The sequence below is a fragment of the Harpia harpyja genome, chromosome 11 (assembly GCF_026419915.1).
Source record: "Harpia harpyja isolate bHarHar1 chromosome 11, bHarHar1 primary haplotype, whole genome shotgun sequence".
NCBI lineage: Eukaryota > Metazoa > Chordata > Aves > Accipitriformes > Accipitridae > Harpia > Harpia harpyja.
The window spans coordinates 5,729,627-5,747,706 of NC_068950.1; the positions used below are offsets into that span (position 1 = coordinate 5,729,627).

Sequence of the window (18,080 nt, forward strand, 5' to 3'; positions counted from 1 at the left end):
GCAGCATGGGGGCCTTCAGGGCCATTGGGACCCCAAGGGTGGGTCTCGGGACCACTGGGAGCAGCCGTGGGGTACTGGGGTTGCTGCGAGCACTGGAGAAGGCTAACTGGAGTCCCTGGGATAGCCCTGAGGTGGGCACAGGGGCTACTGGGAGCAACGGGAGGATACTGGGAGCAGTGAGGGCACACTGGGGCCACTGGACACCCCCGAGGTTCCTCCCGGGGCTCCCCGCCCTGGACGCCGGGGCGGGCACTGGGGGCACCCACAGGGGTCGGTTCCAGTGGACCCCACCTCACTCGTGTCGTTGCCCCTTTAAGGCGCTCCCCTCCCCACAACGCTTCCTCGTCCCCACGCCGATTGCTGATTGGCCGGGCAGCCTGCCGCGCGCAGCGAACTCAACGGGCGCGCACGCGCCGCGCCGGCCGGCCCCGCCCCCTCCTCCCCTCTCCTTCTCTCCGCCGCTTACTTCTGATGTAAACCGTTCCAGCCAATCCGCGTTAGGCTGCGCGCTCCACGGTTCGGCGCCAGCGGCCAATCGGAAGCGACGAGGAGGGCTTCTAGTTTACATAATAATAGAGGGGCGTGGCCAGGCGAGGAAGGGCGGTGGAGGGGCGCCGGTGGCGCCAGGAAAGTTGGGGCGGGGGGGGGCCGGTCCGGCGGGGTGTATGGGGGTGAGCCTGTTGGGGGGCAGCGGTGGGATCCCGGGAGACCGGGGGGGGTGGGCACAGCGGAGGGGGTTTCAGTGCGGGGAGTGGGGGCTGAAGCTCGTGCTGGGACCCTGGGGGTGGGGGGGGGGGCTGGGGCTTCCGTGGGGGTCTGGAAGAGCTGGAGAGACCGGGGGGGGGGGGGTCTGGCTGGGGAGGAGATGCCATTTGGGGGTGGGGGTCTGCGATGTCCCCACGGGGAAGACTTCTCCGAGTGGGGTGGTCTTTGGCGGGGGAGGGGGGGGGGCAGGCCAGGGAGCGTGGAATGGCGGGGGGGGTGCTGCCGAATTGCCCCCTTGGAGCTGCTGCAGCACCAGCCCCCCGCCCCGTCTCCGGAGCGGCCCCCCTCGGGTGCGGGTGCCAGCTCTGGCTCTGTCCTTCAGGGGTGCTGACCCGAGCGGTGCTGGCGAGGCCCCCCCGGACCCATGGCCCACAGCGCCAAGCAGCTGCCTGCCGGGATGCTGTAAGTGCCCCCCTCACCACCACCCCCCCCGCCGCGCTCTGGGGTCCCCACGTCCTCCTGTGTGCCAGGAGCCGCTCCATGTCACCCTGTCCCGTGCCAGGCCCCGGTCCTTTGTCCCTTGCTAAAGGGTGGCTTTAGTCTTGCCTCGGGGGCCTTCTGTGTGTTTTGGGGACCCCTGTCCCCTATTGCGGGCTGCACCCCTCTCCCCATACCTGCTTCGTTAGCTTGTGCTCCCACCCAGCTGGGCTAATTAGTACAGGGCAAAGGGAGACCTGGTGTAAAAGCAGCGTCTCGTGAGATTAAGACCAGTGAGGTCTTAATTCACGCACGGTGAACCGCGTGCTGTCCTCGGCTGGTGTCGACTGCCGTCCCTCCTGGCAGAGGGGCGAGAGCACCGGGGCCGCGGTGCCTCTGGGGCAGGCAGATGGGGAAGCACGAGGGAGGTGGATGCCAGAGCAAACTGGCCCCAGGGAGGTTCAGATAAGAGGAGGAATCTTGCCTGAAATAACTTTACTTTTTAAAGCATCCTTAGGCACGCAAGGAATCTGGATTGCGGGGGGGGAGGCAGAGATCCGGCGTCTGGTTGTGGAGGGTGTTGGCGCGTTCCCGGCCGTGGCGGCTGAACATGATGATACTGTATGGGCATCACCAGGAATGTTTCTGTTAGAGATGATAAAGAAAGCCTAAGGCTGGCTGTGCTCGTGCGGAGCTTCAGGGATGATTTTTTTTTTCCCCCAGAATATGGAAGAAGAGATGGTCTCACACCTTCCTGTAGGCTTTCATGTGAGCATAGGGGTGCAGGGCGGCTGGTCAGGCTCAGATCCCGATGGAAAGAGTTCGTGCTGGGCACCCGCTCCATCCCCAGGACCAGTGCAGTTACAGGCCGTGTCCCTGGGGGCTTATAGAAAGGGGCGCCGTCAAATTAATTGCAAGGGTGGCTCGTACGAGTGATAGCCTGATAGTGGTAGGTTGCGGTCTCTGGGGGGATTTGGGTTTACACCAGGTACGTGATGTGAGAAACAGGCGAGGGAAACTCTGGGGTGCATCCTGAGCGGGTTGGGATCGGTCTGGCTTTCGGTACACAGCGGCATTTTCTTTCTTTGCCGGGGCTTGTGCTTGGCCTTGTGCTAGTTACTGTGTCTTGTGAGTTGGATGAAATCCAATCGAGTGCTGTTTGCCGCAACTCTTGAGCCCTTCATGTCTCCCCCTACACGGGGGGCCCGATGGCACTCTGCCAGCGGACACACTCCAACGGAGCAGGAGCTGTGTCGGGGACCAAAGGGTGCGAGCGGGACAGGGGCTTGGCTGCGGGATGGAGCTGGCTGGAGAAGGGGCCAGGGAGGCTCGGGGAGCCCCAGGGTGACGCTGCAGCGGGGCTCTGTGTGTGCTCAGGTGAGGTAGGGATGCTCTGCCGACCCGGGTGCTGGATCTGCATCCTCCACTGAAGGCAGATGCTGATCTGTAAAGGTGAGGCGGCAAGTTGGAGAGTGGGAGTCGGGACCGCCAGACCTGCGTTAGAGCTGCTCGGCGCATCTCAGAGGTGGCTTGGTGCATCTCGGTGGCGGCGCAGCTGGCAGGAACCTGATGGAGCGGTTGTGGCTGGAGCAGGTTGATCCGGCGCCCTGCCCTCATCCTCTGCCTTGACATTTCTCCTTATCCCTGGCAGCGCTTGTCCAGGGTGTGGGTGATGCTTCCAGGTGGTGCCCCTGGAGCCAGGATCCAAACCCCCATGACTCCTCCTCCCTTGCAGAGGAGGATCAACTGGTTCATGCTGCTTGGGACTCCTCGCCGAGGTGTGCACCCAAGCCATGGTGGCATGCAGGGATGTGACCATCACTGTTGCTTGCCCCCAAGAGCAGCACTGGCAGCTCCTGGCCCCCTTCCAGATGTCACTGAAAGGTCTCAGGGTCGTCATTGGACGTTGGGGCAGCTTTTGTGTGCCCAGGACTGCCCTGCTCGTCTGGTGCTGGGCTCTGCTCGAGCCCCATCGCTCAACCGTGGCCTCCCCTCACAGGGCAGCAGGGGCTGCGGGGCTGGTAGCAGGTTTGGGGGCTGTTTGGGTGGGTGGGAGCTGGGGGATCTGGTGAGCGTGAGGCCGTGCTGCCGGGGGATGTGTCGCCGTCGGTCCTGGTGGTTTCCCAGCCCTTTCTGACGGGTACTCTCTGGCTGCAGGCATGCCACGGGCAAAGCTCAGCATGGAAACTTCCTGGTGGCCATCAAGCAGGAGAAGGGAGAGTCGGCACGGACGAGCGGCGAGAAGCCGCACGGCGAGGAGGAGGTGAGCGCCGGTGCCCGCACCCCTCCCCGCACAGTCCCCAGGAGCGGGGTCGGTGTTGCCCAGCCTGGGGTTGTCCCTCCACTCGCCCTTCAGCAGCCCAGGCAAACCTGTGGCTGCGGCCGTGGCCTGACAAAAGGCCCAGACCTTCCCTCAAGGGATGAAAGGCCCAGGCGGGTCTGCAGGCTGCTTCTGTGTCCTGCTGGCGTGATGGCATTGTGCGCTCTGATCCATGACGGGTTGTCCCTTTCGCTTTGCTGGGTGTCAGCCGGTGAAGAAGAGGGGCTGGCCCAAGGGCAAGAAGAGGAAGAAGATCCTTCCCAATGGCCCCAAAGCCCCTGTGACGGGCTACGTGCGTTTCCTGAATGAGCGGCGCGAGCAGATCCGCACGCAGCATCCTGACCTGCCCTTCCCGGAGATCACCAAGATGCTGGGGGCTGAGTGGAGCAAGCTGCAGCTTTCGGAGAAGCAGGTACCGGTCCCCAGGAGAGACCCCCACCAGGGCTGGTCAGCACGCTCTGGAGCCTGCACCCCAAACCACTTTGCTTGCTGCCTGGCTGCAGCTCCACAAAGGGAGCTTGTCCCAGTACTAGCGGGCTGGTGAGCAGGAGCTGGGCCTCAAGTAGTGGAGAGGGGTCTGCAGCCCCCCGGGGAGCCTGGGGCCGGGCCAGGCTGAGGACCCTCTGTGATCATAGCGGTACCTGGACGAAGCAGAGCGGGAGAAGCAGCAGTACATGAAGGAGCTGCGGGAATACCAGCAGTCAGAGGCCTACAAGATGTGCACGGAGAAGATCCAGGAGAAAAAGATCAAAAAAGGTGGGCTGCGGGAGCAGTGGCTGCCGGTGTCGCTGCCAGGATCCGGCCAAGCGCTGCCAGAACCTCTCAAGGGATGCTGGGCTGGCTCCTAGGGGTAACTTCCTTCCTCCTTTCCAGAGGACGCGGGCTCTGCGGCAGTGAACACTCTGCTGAATGGGCACCCGCACAAGGTAAGGCCCCAGCAGGTCTACCTGCGTGTGGGGAAACTGAGGCACGTGGCACCACTAGGTTTGGCCCATGGGGACCAGGCCGGCTGCAGGTTAGGGCAGAGGGAGACTCATGGGTTGTGCTTCAAGGTGCCAACTTTCCATTGAAGCAGAGCCTGGAGTGGCAGGAGGCAGAACGTAGCCATCCTCTGCCCATCATCCCTGCCTGCCCAGGCAGGGCCACCCCTTGCCCTGTCCCTGTGCCTCCTTTCTTCCCAGACCCAAGGAGACAGGGTCCCCTTCGGTGGCCTCAGCCCTGCCTAATCTGTACCCCTCCCATCCCCCAGGCTGGCGAGTGCAGCGACACCTTCTCCACCTTCGACGTGCCCATCTTCACGGAGGAGTTCTTGGACCAAAACAAAGGTGAGGGGCTGGGCTGCAGGGCGGGGGCTGCGGCGCTGCAGCATCTTGCTTGGGGGATGGCTTCAGCAAGCAGTGCCACTGCCGGAGCAGCCTGCATCCCGCGGGGCAGGACTATGGCTGGTGCTGCATGCGAGATCCAGGCTGTGAAAGGTCCCTGGTGAGGTTGGATAGAGGGACCAGATCCTGGCTGGAGCCTGGGGGTTGGTGACGCTAAGCCTCTTGGATGTCACGGCTGGGGAAGGGATTGGGTTTGGGATGAGGGAGAGAGTCCGAGGGGCTACCCCTGCTGACATCGCACGGTCCCGGCAGCTCGGGAGGCTGAGCTGCGGCGCCTGCGCAAGATGAACACGGAGTTTGAGGAGCAGAACGCTATCCTGCAGAAGCACACGGAGAGCATGAACTGTGCCAAGGAGAAGCTGGAGCAGGAGCTGGCCCAGGAGGAGAGGCAGACCCTGGCCTTGCAGCAGCAGCTCCAGTCTGTGCGGCAGGCCCTCACCGCCAGCTTTGCCTCCCTCCCCATCCCCGGTGAGTTTGGGGCAGCCGTGGGGACCAGCCTGCTGCTGGGACCTGGTGGCCGTGTGGAGGGGCACCACTGGGGCTCTGCAAGTGGTAAAAGTGGGGACAACGAGGTGGTGATAAATGCCCATCTGCTGATGGGGTGGGATCCTGGAGCACTTTGGGGGGCTCTCTAGGGAGCTCAGGGATGTGACAGCCAGTTGGCTCCCCTATAACAGGGTAGGGCAGGATGGGAACTGTCCTCTCGAGCCATAGTCACAGCTGTGCCCGCAAGGCCGAGATTAGCCCAAATTCTTTTGTTCCTGGGCTGGTGTTGGTGGGGGCTCTCTCTTGCTGCAGAAGATGGCACCTAGTGTTCAGGGACCCTTCCCCAGTCACCAGCACGATGTGCAGAGCTGGATGGGGACTTGCTGGCCCTGCTAACTGGGTTGCCACCTCATAGGCACTGGGGAGACCCCCACGCTGAACACTCTGGACTTCTACATGGCCAAACTGCACAGTGCCATCGAGAGCAACCCGCTGCAGCATGAGAAATTGGTGGTGCGCATCAAGGAGATCCTGTCCCGGATAGCCAGGTGAGCTGGGCAGGACTGTCTGGAGCTGGCGCCCAAGCGCCCTCATGTCCTGGTGAGCACTGGGACCACTGGGTCAGCTGGTGGCATGTGGGTGATGGAAGCTGAGCAGGGAAGGTGTGGGCAGAGAGGGGCTCAGAGCTGCTGCAGGCGGTTGTGGGAAAGAGAAGCCAACCCCCTGTAATTCAGCCTTGCTTTCTTCTCTCTTCAGCGAACACTTGTGAAGAGGACCAGCCCCGCCTGGAGCCTGGGGCCGGCCGGACCACGGCCCTGTCCCTTGGAGCTCACGCAAGGGACAGTCTCTGCTGGTGGTCCGGCTGCTTCCCCCTCCTCCCCATGCACCTCGCTGGAGAAGTGAGCTGGGACCTCCCCTAGCCCTGGTGCGGCTGCGCCCCGTGGCTGCGCCACCTCCAAGGACCTCAAGCTTCTGGGGACCAAGCGGTGACAGGGCTGAGAGACCCCAGCGGCGTGGTGCTGGGCGAGGTGGTCAGCGGTGGACGTGAGCATCCCCCCCCCACCCTGCTCTCTTGCAAGCTCTCCAGCTCCTGCAGCTCCGCCTCACTAAACCAGAGACTCCAAAGGCTATCTGGTGGCAGATGAGGTGCCTGTGGGTTACTGGCCTGGAGTGAGCCACCCTCTTCCAGGGTGACCCAGGGGCTGCTGTTAACCAGCCTGTGATGGAAGGGAGGCAGCCGGGTGCCCTGGGAGCCCCTGGGGCTTAGCACTGCCTCCTGGCCCCTAGATCAGCCCAGGGAGCCTCTTGGTCCCCTGTCCCACAGCAGGTGAGGTGGCAGGCTTCCTTCTGCCTGCCTCTTACTTTTACTTTATTTAATCTTCCCGCTTCCTCTTGCTGCTCCGCCGTGGGTGCCTTCAGCCCCCTGCCTGTGTCACCCTGCCTGTCGCCTCTCCTTCCTCCACGCCTCTGGGACCAGGCAGGGCAGCTCCTGTGCTCTGCAGCGGTGAAGGCAAAAAAAATCTTCATGCTGGAGGGGGAGCCGGGACCTACCCCTTCCTCCCCACGGTGGGGAGCCCTGGGGAGCCCGTGGGGCGGTGCACAGGTTTTTGGCTCCTGCTTCGTTGCCCGAGCCTGCCCTGCGTCGTGGGACCACCGTGACAGCAGCTGTGTCCTGGCCGTGCTGTGCTGGGGTCGGCCATCCCCGGGGCTGCCTGTCACTAATCTCAGACTGTGTAATTAGAGAGTGTCTTATTTTCTTACTAGCACTACATTGATCTGGCCCTGGGTTTAACCTGGGGCTGGTGTGCGACTGCTTGTCTCTTGCCCGTGAGGTCCGTGTTCTGTAGATGAGTCTCCTGGTTGCCATCTCCTGGTGGCTGCTTGGCTTGGGATGGAGATGGGAGCAAATAAATGTGGGAGAAACAACCAGCCCGGGCTCCGTGTGTTCATGCTCGGAAGCGGCTTTGGAGCTGCTCCCAGCACTAATCCCAGGGACTTTGGGGTGCGTAGCAAGGGTGACAGCCCTGAGCTCGTTGCTGCAGCCCCCAACCCCAGCTGGGGAGAGCATGATGGAGCCGGCTCCGTGCCGGCTGCTCTCCCACCTCCTCCAGCCTGGCCGGGGCCCTTCCTACATGGCAGAGCTCACCCGATCCCAGGCGGGTTACCAGCGCTGCCAGATCAGGTTCCCAGGCCTGGGGATCGCCTTACGGCCGTGCCGGGAGCCAGCACCCATCTATAATTCAGCAGTGCCGGCAGCGGGATGCGGCGGGCGGGCAGGCACGGCAGGCAGGCCCAGGAGGGCAGCCCCATGGAGAACGGCGTGCGGCAGGAGCCAGGGACCCCCGAGCCACCCGCTGCCGAGGGCATCCCGGCCCCCCGCCCCCCCCGTGCCCGCCCCAGGCTGGTGTTTCACACGCAGCTGGCCCACGGCAGCCCCACAGGGCGCATCGAGGGCTTCACCAACGTCAAGGAGCTCTACGCCAAAATCGCTGAGGTCTTCAGCATCTCGCCCACTGAGGTGAGGGGGCTGTGGTTGCCAGGGCGCGGGGAGGGGGCTTTGCACCCAAAGGGGGGGATGCCAACCCCATGGCATTGTCTGTGGCCAGCTGTCCTGCGGCTCCCCAGCTGCTTGCAAACGCAGCCCTGAAAATGACCTGGAAAAGAGCATTTTCATCTCGGGGCTGTCTTGTCTCCTCTGGGAAGTGGTTGGGTGGCTCTGTGCCTCAGTTTCCCCTCCTGGCACACAGGCAGGGAGCCTGGGCTGCCTATTCCCTGGCTGATGCCAGCTGCCGCGTAGCCTGGAGCCGAGGGAAAGGCGGACAGGGATGGTGCAGTGCTGGGTCCCTGGGCAGGCCGGGTGTCCCCGGACCCCTCTGCTCCAGCAGCTCCCAGACCTGGCTGTATCTGGCCATGGCCGGCTCCTGCCCAGTACCACCAATGCCCTGCCCTGCCGGGGTATCCCCAGCCCCTGGTGACAGGGTTCCCTGGGGCAGATCCTCTTTTGCACGCTCAACACGCACAAAGTAGACATGCAAAAGCTGCTGGGGGGACAGATCGGCCTGGAGGACTTCATCTTTGCCCACGTCCGGGGTGAGACGAAGGAGGTGGAGGTGACCAAGACGGAGGATGCACTTGGCCTCACCATCACGGACAACGGGGCCGGCTATGCTTTCATCAAGGTGAACCCTCCTGTGGGGCTGCGCTGGGGCTGGGGGCAGCCCTGGGGGCTGCAGTCCCGTAGGGTGACATCCCCTGCTGGCACCCCATCCCTGGCATGGTGCTCCTTCCCTGACTCCCCCCACTGCCACCAGTCCCCGCCGGGTCCACCCTGGCCCTGGGGGCCTTCCCCTGCCATGATGCAGTTTGGGGGGGGGGGGGGGGGGGGCCCTCCCTGCCTGACCTGGTTGCTAAAGGACATGGGACCACGGAGGTGGTTTTGTGTAGGGCGGGATGGAGGCTACGATGTCTGTCTGCCCTTCCTGTGGTGCCACCTGGTCGCTGTGTCCCCCCCATCCCCTTCTATGGTCCCCAGAGAATCAAGGAGGGGAGCATCATCAACCGCATCCAGACTGTATGCGTGGGTGACAGCATCGAGGCCATCAATGACCACACCATCGTGGGCTGCCGGCACTACGAGGTGGCCCGGATGCTGCGGGAGCTGCCCCGGGCTCAGCCCTTCACCCTCCGCCTGGTGCAGCCCAAAAAGGCCTTTGGTAAGTCGGGGTGTGGGGTCCCCCTGCTCTTGCTCTGAGGACTGGGGGACCCCTGGGAGGAGTGTGGGGAGGCTGATCCTCTGTGGCCCTACTGCCCTGCAGCCCCCTCCCCAGGGACCGGGTGCCCCCTAGGGTCCGCCACCCCTGTATGCAGCCCTGCCCTGCACCCCCCACCCTGTGTGTACCCTGTAGCCCAGGGGCACCCCTGCATGGCACCCATGTGGGCACCCCCTGGGGGGGGTCCCCACACCTGCTTCTGCTCCCTATGGGCACCCCCACTCCTCTGTGCACACTGTCCTGGGTGCCCATGAACACCTGTAACTGTGCGCATCCCCACCCTGCACCCATGGGTGTCCCTTACGCCCACATTGCCCATGAGCACCCCCTCCCCGTGCACGGCTCACCCTGCGGTGCCCCCCCCGGGGTGCTGGGACATGCATGGTCTGGGTTGGGTGATGGCCAGGGCGAGGGGCAGGAGGTGCCAGGCCCTGCCTGCACCCTCACCCCCCCCCCCCTTTGCCTCCACCACCCTGGGGTGCAGACATGATCGGGCAGAGGACACGGAGCAGCAAGTCCCCGGGCGAGGGCAGAGTGGCCAGCGGGAAGGAAACGCTGCGGCTGCGGGCGCAGGGCCCTGCCACGCTGGAGGAGGGGGTAAGACCCACCCAGAGACCCCCAACCCTGAGCCCACGGATGCTCATGGCGTGACTGGGGTGGGGATGAGCAGCCCCATGCCCCAGGTGAACCCTGCACTGCACCTCCACCGGGTGCATTGCTGGGTGCCCACGTGTGCGGCACCCATGGGCACAGCTCTGTGGGAGTGGGGGGGTCCCTGGGCCGTGCGCCCACCCCCTGGCACCCACCGCTGGGCCTCTTGCCCCCAGCTCAGCCCCTTCGAGGAAGAAGCCGCCAGCCGAGTGGATGATCTGCTGGAGAGCTACATGGGCATCCGCGACAGCGAGCTGGGTGAGCGGGCAGGGTGGGCAGGGGGTGCCCATCCCGGACCCTCTCCCACCGCTGACCCTGCCTCTCCTCCTCCGTAGCCTCAACGATGGTGGAGGTGGCGAAGGGGAGCCCCAACGTGGCCCAGCTCGCCCGCGGCTTGGACTCGGTGCTGGGCGAGTTTGCCTTCCCCCCAGGAGTTTGTGGCCGAGGTGTGGGCAGCCGTCTGCCACCCCCAAGGGGGGGCAGGAGTAGCTGGGGGGTGGCGGCACCTCTCGCCCGTGTCCCCCTCCCCATGTCCCCACCCCATCTGGGGCTAACGGTGCTGGTGGGGGTCCCCATCCTCCCTCCCACTGCCTCCTGAGCTGCACCCAGGTGTGTCCCCTGGGTTGGGGGGGGGACAGCAGGGTACGCAGCCCACCCCCATCCCCAAGGACCCCCCCCCCCCGCGCACCCTCAAAACGTGGCGGGAAGTGGCCGTGGCTCATTAAAGCAGAGACTGGAGGAGAAGGGCTGTTGCTCCGGCCAGCAATGGGGCTGGGGCCCCCGGAGGTGTTCAGCCCCAGCAGGCACGGAGAGCTGCACAAAGCTATGTTTTATTGGGGGGGCTCACTCAGATGGGGACGGGGAGGGGGGGAGCAGCCCCGTGCCCCCTGCCAAGGGTAGTGGCCTCAGGGGAGGTGGGGAGAGTCCATGGATGCAGGTGATGGGGACAATTAATTAACCTGGGGGGGTGGGTGGAATTGGGGGATGGCTTGTCCCCCTCCCTCGGTGCATGTCCCCGGGGGCTGCTACTGCAGGACAGAGTCAGTGGTGAGCTTGCGGCGCAGGGAGGGGTTGAGCATGGGATAGAGGGAGATGATGGAGGGCCGGGGGCGCAGGCTGGGGTAGATGCGCTGCAGCACGGCCCGTCGGAAGAGGATGTAGACCCAGGGGTCCAGGATCTGGTTCCAGGTGACCATACGGATGTAGATGAGCAGCATCTTCTGCGTCTCTGTAGGCAGCATCTGGATCCGGCCGCTGGCTGGCAGCTGCTGCAGGACGGTCTGGATGATGAAGATCTGGGAAGGGGGAAGGGGGCAAGGCGTCAGCTGGGGGGGTCCACACAGAGGCCATGAGCTGCCCCAGAGTGGGGGAGATGATGAGGGTCCAGGCAGGGCATCGAGCCTGTTGGCGAGGGGTCCCGGGCTGGTTTGGGGTACTCGCTACTGGGGAGCACCCCGCTCTGCCTGCGAGCGGTGCTGAGCCCCAGAGCCCATCACCCAGGTGCTAACCCAGGGTGCAGAGTGGTGGCAGGGACACACTGAGACCCAGGGCCTCACCAGGAGGGACACGGTGGGGGGACCACACCGAGACCTGGGACCTCACCAGGAGGAGCATGGTGGGGACACCAAGACCCAGGAGGGACATGGGGGGGGGGGGTGAACACCAAGACCCGGGCCCTCACCAGGAGCACGGTGGGGGACACACACACCAAGGCCCAGGTCCTCACCAGGAGGGGCATCCAGCAGATGGTGGCAATGATCATGATGCCCACGAGCTGCACCATCATCTCCACCTCGCTGTCTCGACGCCGCTGCACCGACTCCCGGTCATGGTAGACACGGCAGAGCGTCACCACGCTGACTGTGTTGAAGATGAAGGAGAGCAGCACGGAGAAGATGCCCAGCAGGGCGAAGAGCAGGCAGAAGATGACATTGCCGGTGTCGGGCAGGAGGGTGAGGAAGCACCAGGAGCCGGGGTACTGCAACGTGTACCGCCCCAGCCCCAGCACCGGCAGCAGCCCCAGCAGGCACGAGAAGCCCCACACCAGTCCCACGATGGACCAGGCACGGCGCTTGGAGATGCTGGTGGAGCGGGAGAAGGGGTGATTGATGCCAAAAAACCTCTCGCCGGCCATGGTGGCCCCCAGCAGCAGCGGGCACTGCCCGAAGAAGACCATGGAGAAGCCGAGGAAGTTGCAGAGGTGGCAGCCGGGGTCCACCTCCGCCCAGGCGAACTTGATGAAGTGGTAGGGGATGATGACCGAGGCCGTCACCAGCAGCCCCATGAAGTCTGTGACCACCAGCCCGCAGAGGAAGACAAGGAAGGAGGAGCGGGCCTGGCTGGACAGCTTGCGGGAGGAGCTGAGCAGGACGCAGAGGGCGAAGAGGTTGGAGCAGAGGCCGATGAGGCCGAAGGCAGTGGAGAACCAGGGCGAGGTGATGCTGGTCTGTGCATTGGTGCGGCTGTCGCTGGCGTTGAACACCCCAAAACACGTGTCCGACTGGCCGGCTGCGCTGCCGTTGGGGGACTCCATATCCCCCCAGCCCATCCCACTCCTTCCGGCAGCTTCAGGCATGCTCCTGGCTTGGCTCCATGGTGTGTGTCCCCCGCCGGTGCTGGCTCCAATCCCACCTTGCTCTGCAGGGACAAGGAGGGGGGGAGTTTAGGGCTGGTCCCCCATGGCCAAGTCCACCCATCACCCACCCTGAGCCTGCAAATATGTGGTGCACGGCTCTGGGTGCAGCAGCAGCAGCAGGAGTGGAGGGCACCAGCCCCACAGCTGGCCGGGATTAACCGTCCCTGGCTGCGAGCCATGTGGGGCTGTTGCCATGAGGCTGTAATCTGGTGTGGGGGGAGTTTGGAGAAGCACAGCACTGGCAGCTCGGCTCTGACGGCACTGGCTCCCTCCCACTCCAGGGGGGATATGGCCAGACACCCCCAGGGACATCTGCCCTCTGCTATGGTGGGGGGGGAACCACTCTGAAGGCTGAGGCGTGCAGGCACAGGGTGGCTGCACCAGGGCCTGATCCTGACACGCTCCCCTATCCCCTCCACACCCCCAGCTCAATGGGCAGAGGCCCTGTTCCTGCAGTGTGGTGGGGAAACTGAGGCACAGGATGGGACGTCCATGCCTGGAGCTGTGTGCTGCACCCCCTGGCACCAGCACCGCGGCCAACCCACAGCCACGGGACACGCAGCTGGCTTGCACGTGTGACAACCCCATTCTCCCCCCCCCCGCCGGCCCCACCGTAGCTGGAGTCAAGGGTTGGCGCGGTGGCTGCGGCAGGGTGCACGAGGATGGCTGCGGTCGTGAGCAGCCTGGTCAATGCCATGCTGGCTTGCTGGGCAGTGAGCCAGCCCTGGGAAGCATCTGGGAAGCCCCAGGGCTGCTGCATCCATCGCTAATTAGTCCAGGCTGCAAATGGGATGATGTGGGATGGGGCAGAGGCATGGTGACAGTGGGAACTGGACACCCTGGGGACCAGACCGTCACAGGGACCAGGCACCCCAGGGACCAGACCCCTCCTCTCCTACTGAGACGCATTTCTCCAGGCTGTGGATATCCTTGCCACCCCGTGCGCCCCTTCCCACACCGCTGGCAGCCACCATCCCCAGCTCGGTGGCCCCCATGGGCTGCCCAGCTGTATCCTGACCTGCCGCCTCTGCGAAGACCCCAGTTGCGGACCCCCTCGGCCACGGCGGGTCCTGGCACCCCTGCCTCCCCCTCGTGCAGGGTGGCACTGCCACCTGCCCTCCGTCCCCAAGTCAAACCTCGAGCCAGCCCCGATCGGCGCCAAACCCAGCGGCTGGTCCTGCACCCAGCCCTGCTCTGCATTCCCCATGTCCTGGGCGAGCCCTGCACCGTGTCCCGCAGCCTTGCACCCTCCACTCGCCATCCCCTTTCTGGCCCCTCGTGTGAGGACAGTCACAGGGCCGGGAGCCGCCGCGCACACCCGAGGCACGCGCCCATCCCACAGCCCGTCCTGGGGCTGGGATGGGGCCAGGCATTGCAACATCCTTCTCCGGGGCCACATCCAGGCGGGCTGCAGGGCTCAGGGTGCTGGCACCCACCCGGCATGGCAGCACCCCTGCCCTTGTCGTCGGCCGCACCGTCGGCCCCCGCAGCCGCTGGGGAGCGGGGAAGGGCCCGGGGCTGGCGGCGGGGGCACATCGCCATCGCCATCGCCATCGCCATTCCCATCCCTGTCCCGGCACGGGCAGCTGGCAGAGTGTGGTGGTGATTCACTGCTGCAGCGCGAGGACGGCGCCGGCTTTTTCCATGAGACAGGGTGAAAACTTGCCGCTGTTTGTTTTCTCCAGTCCCTGAGGGACAGCAGTGGCAGCCCCAAAGGCGTCAGGCCCCTTGAGACACGCGGTCAGACCTTGGTGTGAAGATTCCGGGTCCCCGAGGAACCAGCACCCTTTCCTGTGTCCCTGGGAGGTGGCAAATTCCCACCCCCTGCCCCACAGTGATGCCACAGCTTGGAGGTCTCGCTCCGGCTGTCCCTTGCCATATGCCTGCCCACGCTCTCGAGGTGCTGTCCCCAAGCGTGTTCCCCCCCCCCCATCCCCGCTCCAGGGTGGTCTCTGCACTCGCTCCAGCATGGCCTGGGGAGCAGGAGCCCACTGGGCCATGTCACCCTGCTGCTCCCATCATCCAGGGACTTACAGCCATGGGATGTGCTTGCCTGCTGACCGGCTCGGTGTGGCAAGATCCGACCCCTCTCCCCACAGTGTCCAGAGGGGGGATCTCCCTGTGGTGCCACCGTGGCCAGGCAAGGATGAACCAGCCCTGGCAGCTCCATGCCGCATGCCCCAAACCCCACCGTCACCCACATTCCCTCCCTGTCTTGTCCTCCCCTCCTGCCCCAGTGCAACTATGACCCAGACCCTCACCCACCACTCGCTGCCAGCAGGGCAGGGGACACTGGGGACTCTGTCCCAGGACCAGCCGTGATGCTGGGGTGGGATCAGGGGCTGAACAGCTGGGTGCTGCCCTGCGCAGAGCTGCCTTGGCCAGCCGGCCTGGGACTGCACAGCACTTAGAGGGAATCAAATATTAAAGAGGGGCCATTTAGCGCCAGCACAGCTGGGAGAGAGCCGAGCCCCCGCGTGTGCCAGAGCAAACCAGAGGCACTTACGGGAAGGGGCTCATGTGAGAGCAGGGGGTCCTCACTCACCATCTCCCCCCCCCATCGCAGCAGCCACCGCAGGAGGATGCGTGGGGATGGCAGGTCCTGCAGAGGAGAGCCCTTGAGCCCGGTGCCTGTCCCCGCCGACCCTGTGCAGTTAGGTTTGGGGATACTGGCTCCGGCAAAACCCTCTCCCAGGGAGATCCCGCAGGAGCAAGGGTTTGGCTGTGAGTAAAGGCAAAGGGTGCTGGAGTAAAATCCTGGCAGAGAGGAGTTGTCTCCAAAATGGGCCGCTGGAGGCTGAGAGGCGCTGGCAGCAGCGGCGGGGACGGTGCTAATGGGGTTCTTGGCACTGCATGAGCCCATGGGCTGGCGTTACATCACAGATGCACGGCGGGCTGCCCTGCCTCTGCCGGGCACTGCTTCCTGCCCTGGCCACATCCGAGGTTAGCAAGGGAAAGGCGAGAGGCTAATGGGGTGCACAGAAGGCTGCTCCTTATCAGCACCCCAGCCCATTGCTTCCCCCGGCCTCCTCAGGCAGGGCTGGGAACAGGGCTGACAGGATCAGGGCAGGGCAGGGGCTGAGAAGGGAGGTTTGCTGGGCAGCAGGGCATCACACGCCTGCAAAGGGACTCCAAACTGGGCAGCAGTGACTCCCCCTGCACCCTGTGTTCCCCCTCGGCCTGGGCTCTGCCACCTGGGACGTGGTGCTCTGCTGCAGGGCAGCTGTGTAGAAGATGCTGCAGGGTGCTTTGCACTTGTCCCTCGTGTGTCCAGTCCCTTCTCTTTGCTTGCTGGACCTCTCCAGGGACAACCCTGTCCCACCTTGTCCTGGAAGGACAAGGACTTTGCAGTGTCCCTTCTGCCTCTCATGCCCGATGTCCCTTGTGCAGGTGGTCCCATGGGACGCCATCAGGCACAGCCGTTCCTGCCAGGGACCGACATGGTCCTACTGCCAACCGTCCCCCAGGCTGGGGCTCTCTGGGCAGCAGATCAGCTCAAGGCCATCAGCTGGGACGGGAAAGGCGACGGCCACGTCATGGGGATGGAGAGCTGGCAGGGCCCCAGCGTCCTTTCCCAGACCCACAACCATCAAAGGGACCCGCTGCTGGGGGAGATGGCCTGGCCTGAAGCAGGGACATTTCCAGGACACTCAGGTCAGAAGCGGTGACACACCAGCAGGCATGGTCCCTGCCAGGCATGGTGGCTGTCCTCACCTGTCCCTGCTGTGGCCCATGGCAGAGGTCCCCAACCCACTCACCCTCCGGGCTGGCTGGGGGACGGTTGGCACACTCCCTGTCCCAACCTGTCGCTGGGGCAGGGCAGGCGGTGGTGGTTGGGAGACCGCCCTGGGGTGCAAGAGCCGGGGCTCGGCAGCGCAGCGCCCTGGGGGGGAGCCGGCAGTCAGGGCCCCCCCTCCCCGCAGCATCGCGGCATCTCGGCCGCCCAGAATAGCCCAGAATAGCCCCGGCCCTTTCCCAGCAGCGCCGCGGAGCCGGCGGCAAACTTCGCCAGCGCAGCCCCCGGCCACCCCCGCCCGCTGCCCCCCCCCCCCCCCGGTAAACCCCGCTCGGAGGGGCAGGATCCACCCCGGCGGGGGAAGCCCCGAAAGCAAATCCTGGTGCCGTTGGGGGAGCGTGGGACGTGCCAGCCCCGGACACCCAGCCCAGGGGACAGACAGCCGGCGGGGAGCGGCGGCACCGCGTCGTGTCGTCCCCCCCCCCGTGGGGTCACTGTTTCCACCCCCCCCCCCCAAACGCACCAGCTCTTCGGGTTCCTGTGCAAACCGGGCGGCTGAGCCAGCCCTTATCGCCCCGGCCCAGCCCCGCGCAACCCCCCCTGTCCCTCCGTCCCGGCCCTCCAGTTCGTCCGACCGTCCCAGCCCCTCCGCCCGTCCACCCAGTCTCTCTGCCCGTCCATTCCCAGTCTCTCCGCCCGTCCGCCCCCAGCCCCTCCGCCCGTCCATCCCAGCGCTGCGGTCTGTCCGTCCATCCCCCGCCGTCCGTCCATCCCGGCCTTGTGGGCTCTTTGTCCTTCTCAGCCCCCCCCCCCCCCGGCCGTGCATCCCCCGGCCCCGCCACCAACGCCTCCCTCCCCCCGCCGACCCGGCCCCTACCTCGGTGCCGGCGGGAGCCCACCCGGCTCGGCTGAGCCCGGCTCGGCTGGAGCCGCCCCCCGCGGGGCCGGGCTCTCAGCACCCCCCGGCCCCGCCCCGCGCCCCCCGGCACAGGGTCCGGATCCGGCCCCGCGTCGCACCCTTTTCCCCCGTTGCCGACGGGGCTCCCCGGCGGGGTGCGCGCCCCGATCCCCACCACCCACCTCCCCTCCCGGGTCCAGCCGCACCGGGCAGCGACCCCCAAACCCCCGGCAGCATCCCCCGGCGCTGAGCCCCCCCCCCCCCCCCCCCCCCCCCCCCCCCGCTCCCCGTTCCGGCACCCAGAGCCCCGCCGGCCTCGAAGACGCCGGCACCCACGGGTGAGATGAGGGGCCACGTCCCCCGGCCTCACCTGTCCCCGCTCGGCTGCGAGAAGGGGCTGGCGCTGAGACACCCCGACCGTGCCGTCCCGGCTATATTTAGCGGGGCCAGGCTCTTATCCGGGTTACTCATTTGTTTACCCGAGCCGGATTCCTGCGTCCGGAGGAGGGGGGGGAGTCCTGCCGTGCCGCCCTCCCAGTGGGACCCACATCGGCCCAGCTCTGCTGGGCTGGTACTGCAGCGGGGCCTCATCCTCCAGCCTGGGAAGGAGACGTCGCCGCTGACCCCCACAGTGGGCCCTGAGCCCTGGGAACGGGGAGGCAGCGGCTCCTGGAAGGAGGGTGGAGGAGGGCCGAGATCCCACGCAGACATGAGCGGGTGCCCCCCCCGGCTGCGTCCCTTGGTGTCCCCTGCAGCGCCAGCTGTCCCTACCCCAGGGGATGCAGCCGGATGCAGCCCGGGGGTTTTTGCACACTGTGGGTTTTTCCCAGCCCAACTGCTCTGAGCTCACTGTGTCACTTCACTGCCCAAAACCACGGCCAGCCAGGCTTGCGGGGTGGCACGTCCCCAGGCACTGTCCTGCGGGGGCGTGGGAGCTGCAGGAGGCGGGGGACGTGATGGCCTCCACTGCTGCTCTTCATGGTCTGCTGGGGAGGGCAGAATCCATCCCTGACGCTGGCA

At 65.7% G+C, this 18,080-nt stretch overlaps 3 protein-coding genes across 4 annotated transcripts; 2 read left to right on the top strand and 1 right to left on the bottom strand.

The window, feature by feature from the left end:
- The first annotated feature begins 534 nt into the window (after positions 1 to 534).
- On the top strand, positions 535 to 7,299 carry HMG20B (high mobility group 20B). Its single transcript, XM_052801157.1, has 10 exons — positions 535 to 624; positions 1,085 to 1,167; positions 3,340 to 3,445; positions 3,711 to 3,914; positions 4,138 to 4,258; positions 4,376 to 4,428; positions 4,752 to 4,827; positions 5,137 to 5,352; positions 5,786 to 5,918; positions 6,127 to 7,299. Exons 2-10 carry the CDS (start codon positions 1,130 to 1,132, stop codon positions 6,137 to 6,139), a joined length of 960 nt encoding a protein of 319 aa, XP_052657117.1. The 5' UTR covers positions 535 to 624; positions 1,085 to 1,129; the 3' UTR covers positions 6,140 to 7,299.
- A 135-nt stretch (positions 7,300 to 7,434) lies between these two features.
- Positions 7,435 to 10,489, top strand: GIPC3 (GIPC PDZ domain containing family member 3). Its single transcript, XM_052801156.1, is given in 7 exon segments — positions 7,435 to 7,888; positions 8,364 to 8,549; positions 8,903 to 9,083; positions 9,625 to 9,737; positions 9,968 to 10,049; positions 10,127 to 10,215; positions 10,217 to 10,489. Coding segments are annotated over 7 exon segments (1,038 nt in total). The 5' UTR covers positions 7,435 to 7,630; the 3' UTR covers positions 10,346 to 10,489.
- A 152-nt stretch (positions 10,490 to 10,641) lies between these two features.
- On the bottom strand, positions 10,642 to 17,545 carry TBXA2R (thromboxane A2 receptor). Of its 2 annotated transcripts, none has more exons than XM_052801153.1 (3): positions 17,431 to 17,545; positions 11,518 to 12,428; positions 10,642 to 11,086 (listed from the first exon to the last, which is right to left on the bottom strand). In XM_052801153.1, exons 2-3 carry the CDS (start codon positions 12,364 to 12,366, stop codon positions 10,817 to 10,819), a joined length of 1,119 nt encoding a protein of 372 aa, XP_052657113.1. In that variant the 5' UTR covers positions 12,367 to 12,428; positions 17,431 to 17,545; the 3' UTR covers positions 10,642 to 10,816. The 2 variants fall into 2 exon arrangements, with proteins under 2 accessions (XP_052657113.1, XP_052657114.1); XM_052801154.1 differs by lacking the exon at positions 17,431 to 17,545 and adding an exon at positions 17,040 to 17,110.
- Positions 17,546 to 18,080: the final 535 nt, after the last annotated feature.